The 4,930-nt window shown below is 44.2% G+C and overlaps 1 protein-coding gene across 1 annotated transcript; it reads right to left on the bottom strand.

Moving 5' to 3' along the window:
* Positions 1 to 3,172: 3,172 nt before the first annotated feature.
* Positions 3,173 to 4,663, bottom strand: foxd1 (forkhead box D1). Its single transcript, XM_044012558.1, has one exon. The coding sequence runs from the start codon at positions 4,384 to 4,386 to the stop codon at positions 3,271 to 3,273; it is 1,116 nt and encodes a 371-aa protein (XP_043868493.1). The 5' UTR covers positions 4,387 to 4,663; the 3' UTR covers positions 3,173 to 3,270.
* Between the last annotated feature and the right edge of the window lie 267 nt (positions 4,664 to 4,930).

Below are 4,930 nucleotides of genomic sequence, written 5' to 3' on the forward strand. Positions count from 1 at the left end.
CTTCATATTCCTGAAGGATAAAAACAACGTGTTCACTGGTGTGCAGCTTAAATCAAAGTTACCACGTCTTTATGGCTTTTTCTTTTTCTTTTTGAGACGCAGATTATTCTGAGCGCCTTGAACGCACCAAACACATTTACCCACAAATGTCTGCAGTGTCTTTTATGGGCTGAGTGTTGTGCTTTATCCCCTCTCCTCATGACCTGTGACCCAGCAGGATAAACTGCTAACTGAGCTTCAGTCATGCTCAAGGAGGCTGATGTCCACATGATCCGTGACATTTCATGAAAAGACCCCACACACACACACACACACACACACACACTCCCCCCTCATTTTACATACCCTGCCAACGACATCTCAAGACACTTAGTGATCATTCACCTGCAGACAGACACTTAACATGCATCTTTCTTCATAAAGAGTTGAATCACTTTATAAATTCGAATTTTCTTCACAAAAATTTCGTGAAATCCATAAAATCACGTCCGTTATTGCTTAACGAAGAACCTGGATGTTTACGCTTCCCTATAGGTCATAGTGACTGTGTCGCCATCAAGATTAAATATTCATGATGTTTGTCTTTGTGTTAGCACGGTCAGGATGGATAGATAGATAGATAGATAGATAGATAGATAGATAGATAGATAGATAGATAGATAGATAGATTTTAAGTTAATTTTAATTAAATTATTCCACTGTTGCGCAACGATGTGCTTAAAATCAAGTTTAAACTGAGGTTTAGCTTCCAATTTACACAGTATAAAATCTATCATGGATAATGTGCGCGTGCACACTGTGTATGTTTTTAAATGTCCCTTGCTGTTCAGAAATGGTATTGTTTAGTTCGGCTCCTAACGATTCTTCTCATAATGATCAGCTGATTATTTTCACTAATTCATTTTGTTGTGTGTAATATGGGGGAAATGAATGTATTCAGAATGAATTCACGTTTAAGGAGCTGACAAATCCAAGTTTTAATCATAAAAAGAGTAAAAAGATCATTTAAAAAAAAACACTATCGAAATACTTGATGACTAATTTAGTCATCAGTTAGTAAAAGTTGCAGGCCTATAGTTATGTAGAGACAAGTATTGATAAGAAAAACAACAGCAATAATACTAGTAATAATAATACAAGCTTTTATAGGACGACTAAATCATAGAATTGCAATGATTACTCTATACCTGTGTTTATATGCACAGAGCTAATAGACAATAATCAGTGTGAAAGTGCGTAAAGATATAATCGATAGAAACTCACAATGTAATGATCAGACTCTTACTGTGAAAATCTACACTGGATGTTACTGCCACTTCTTTTCTCTCTTTTTTTTACCAATATTCTTCTCCTCTTTTTAGTCTTTATTTATTTATATAAAGTACCGTGAATACAGTAAACGACCTCCTCCCCTGATGCTCTGCCTCTCCTCGCTGTCTTGTGTCTGACTCTCGTTGCGTGTTACATCATCACGCAATAGCCCGAGATGTCCTTCCGTGGCCTAGTGAACTGGCTCGAAGCTCCCCCCACACACACACACACACACACACTGTAGTCACGGAAGCAGCTGTGCTTTAACAGTACAGGACACACACACACACACACAGGTCTGACACATCACGCAGCATCATGGTATCACAGGTGCTGCAGCAGCTCTGAGCCTCAGCTAGTGTCTCAAGTGTGTCTTTAATCATTATTATTTTATATTTTTAATAATCTGTCATCATCTCTGCGCTCGTGCGTAAAATCGCAATGTGATAAAACGTGCTCCTACCAATAACGACTAAAGGCCTAAGTGACTGAACACTTGATGTCTCATAATCTGTAGCGTCAATATCTCGTGCGTAAAAACCCAACTTTTTGATTTTGCATGATATAAAGTGCATGCTCCTCCCTATATACTGCCCACATAAAGGCCAAAATAAAAGTGAGGGAAGACTTAAAAAGTGATGACTGTATCCAGGTGTTTTTAACCCACCAAAAACACCCACCACGCATCCACGCATGGGCCGGTGCATGGCGCACCATGAGCGAGCCTCCATTTTACCTTTTTGTGAAACTGTGTCAAAATATGAGCAGATAATGGAATTCTGGAAGTTGAACGAAGGCTGACCAGCGCCTGACACCAACACCAGTGTAACCACCGACCAGACAAAAAAATAAAAATAAATAAATACAGCCACCGTCTCCCTCCCTCCCTCCCTCCCTCCCTCTCGTCCGTTCACTGTAATTATGAAGATGAGAGGTCAGAGATGGACGCGCAGGAACCAGTGCGCATGTTCCACAGTGAGCAGCGCCACAGCATCAGACAAGTGTGCAACATCTGAACAAACAACAGTGGCAAATATAATGTATGTATTAATGTTTTATAGGCCCGTGACGCAAACACACACACGCGCCTCTCTGAACTGAAGAAAACATCTTTGCGTCGCTCTCTCACACACAGTCACGCACTCGTTAATAAACCATAATTGAAACACCTGCATGTGTTTATAAAGCAACATCCCCTGACCTCATTTTCTTTCTATGAGCATTAAATAAATGTATTTCCATACAAATTGTTGTTGTTTTTTTGCAAAACGGAATTTATTCTTGTTTAAAACAAACTGTGTAAAAAATATCACACTTGAATGACAAAACACTTGCCACCCCCCCAAAAAAAAGAAAATGTACATTGTTTTTATTACTGAAATAAACACACACTGCATATTATTATTATTATTATTATAAATGTAAGATTCTGCTTTCTGTGTCTTATAATACAAATCAAAACTTTAAGAAACGGGTGTTTTGATGTTCCTCGTAATAAAAAAGAGAACATGGATGTGTTTGACACAAATACATTTCAAAAATAAAAAATAAAAACATGTGATCATTCGTAACCTGTTTATTAAGTCAGTTTATATCCTGAGACGACCTAAACAGTGATTGGAACGAATCACTTCATGGGGAGTACAAGGGGGAAAAAGTCCGTGGTCCAATAAAGTCTGATTCACGCCGAAATCTTTAAGAAAATGAACATAAATAGCCTTATATGTATTTGAACAGCGTGAATATAGAGAGGCACACCACGTGTTATTTATTTTTCTTTATGTCCATCATTCAGCTGCGTGCTTTCTAATAAACATATAAAAATAATCCTACCTTCAAAGAGAGGAGGGAGGGAGGACGGTTTTTGATTTGTTGCTGCATGTCTCTCGCTCTCTCTTTTTTTTTTTTTTTTGTTCTAACTTTTGCTGGGAAAAGTTTTTGCAGTTCAGACATGGTGAATTAACAGCCGCTGGTGCCGCTCACCACTCTGCTGGGAAAGTTTTCAGCCGGGTGTAAAACAGCAGCTCCGGGGTGCACGGTCTGTATCTGCGGCTGGCCGGACAGTGGAGGCCCCAGAGAGGAGGGTAAGACGGGGACAAGGGAGGGAGAAGTCCTGGAGGGGCTCAGTGAGCCGCCTATGATGCTCTCTATGGAGAAGGGAGAGCGCTGCACCGGGGAGCTGGATTTCTGCAGCGGGGCTCCTGCGCCCGCTGCTGCGCTCAGGCTGGAGCTGAGCTGCGGGTAAAACCTACTACTCCTGGCTAAGTCCGTGGTGGTGGTGGGCATCAAAGAGGGAGCGGGGATAATGGTTCCCGTGTGTGAATGTGAATGCCTGGAGTGATGGTGATGATGCTGCTGCTGCTGCTGCTGCTGTTGCTGCTGCTGTTGGAACGCAAAAAGCGCAGAGTGCGTGTGGTAGGACTGCAGCTGGATGCCGTATCCTCCGCAGCCGTACGGTCCGTACCCATACGCGGCTGCGGCGGCTGCGGCTGCGGCAGCCGCGGGAATAAAAGTGTTGTGTTCCCGTAGCAAGTCCTGCTGCGTCTGCTGCCGCTTGAAGCGCTTCCTCCGCCGCAGAAAACTCCCGTTGTCAAACATATCAGCCGACTCCGGGTCCAAGGTCCAGTAGTTGCCCTTCCCGGGATTCCCGGGCTCCCTCGGTATCTTCACGAAGCAGTCGTTGAGGGACAAGTTGTGTCTGATGGAGTTCTGCCAGGCCGGGAACTTCTCCCTGTAGTAGGGGAAGCGGTTGCTGATGAAGTCGCAGATCTCGCTGAGTGTGAGTCTCTTCTTGGGGCTCTGCAGGATGGACATGGTGATTAAGGCGATGTAGGAGTAAGGAGGCTTCACCAGTGTGTTCTTGCCCGCCGGCTTGTACGTGTCCCTGGAGGTGGTGGAGGTGTCCAGGCACGGAGGAGGAGAAGAGCCGGCCAGGAGGATCCCATCGTGCATCTGCGCCACCTCGTCCACGTAGGAGCGCGTGTGGCTGTCCGCGTCCTCCCCTTCGCCCACCACGTCTATGTCGGTCTCTTCCGAGATGATGGAGGCATCCGACATCTCCGAGCTCAGAGTCATGGCTCACACCGCTTCCCTCTGGACGCCACTGGAGGAGAGAGGATGAGAGGAGCACCAGCTGCCCTGCCCTCCCTCTTCACAAACTCATCTGAGGAGGAGGAGGAGAGGAGGAGGAGGAGGAGGAGAGGAGCACGCGTCGCTGCTGTTTTCTCTCTATTTCCATATGCAGATATATATGTTGTTGGGTTTTTTTATCTGATTATTTTCTGTTGCCGACTAACGAACGACCCCCGTGGATGACAGGCAGAGAAATGTGCAGGGAAACCTGCGAAAAGGGCCAAACCTAAATCACAAAGGGGGAGGATCCTCTCTCTATTTATACCGCGACAGTGATCACATGGTGAGGAAACGTCACCAAAACAGAGAGAGAGAGAGAGAGAGAGAGAGAGAGAGAGGGGGGAGAGAAAGAAAGAAAGAGAAAAATAAATAACAGAAGAAAAAAAAAAAGAACAGTGAGTGTTTAAAATAAGTTTGGTGTGGCCTGCATCCATTTTAGTGGTCATTTATGGTCCACATATAAGTCATCATCTGAAGCTTGTGTTTC

This window comes from Solea senegalensis, linkage group LG21, assembly GCF_019176455.1.
Source record: "Solea senegalensis isolate Sse05_10M linkage group LG21, IFAPA_SoseM_1, whole genome shotgun sequence".
NCBI classification, from domain to species: Eukaryota; Metazoa; Chordata; class Actinopteri; order Pleuronectiformes; family Soleidae; genus Solea; species Solea senegalensis.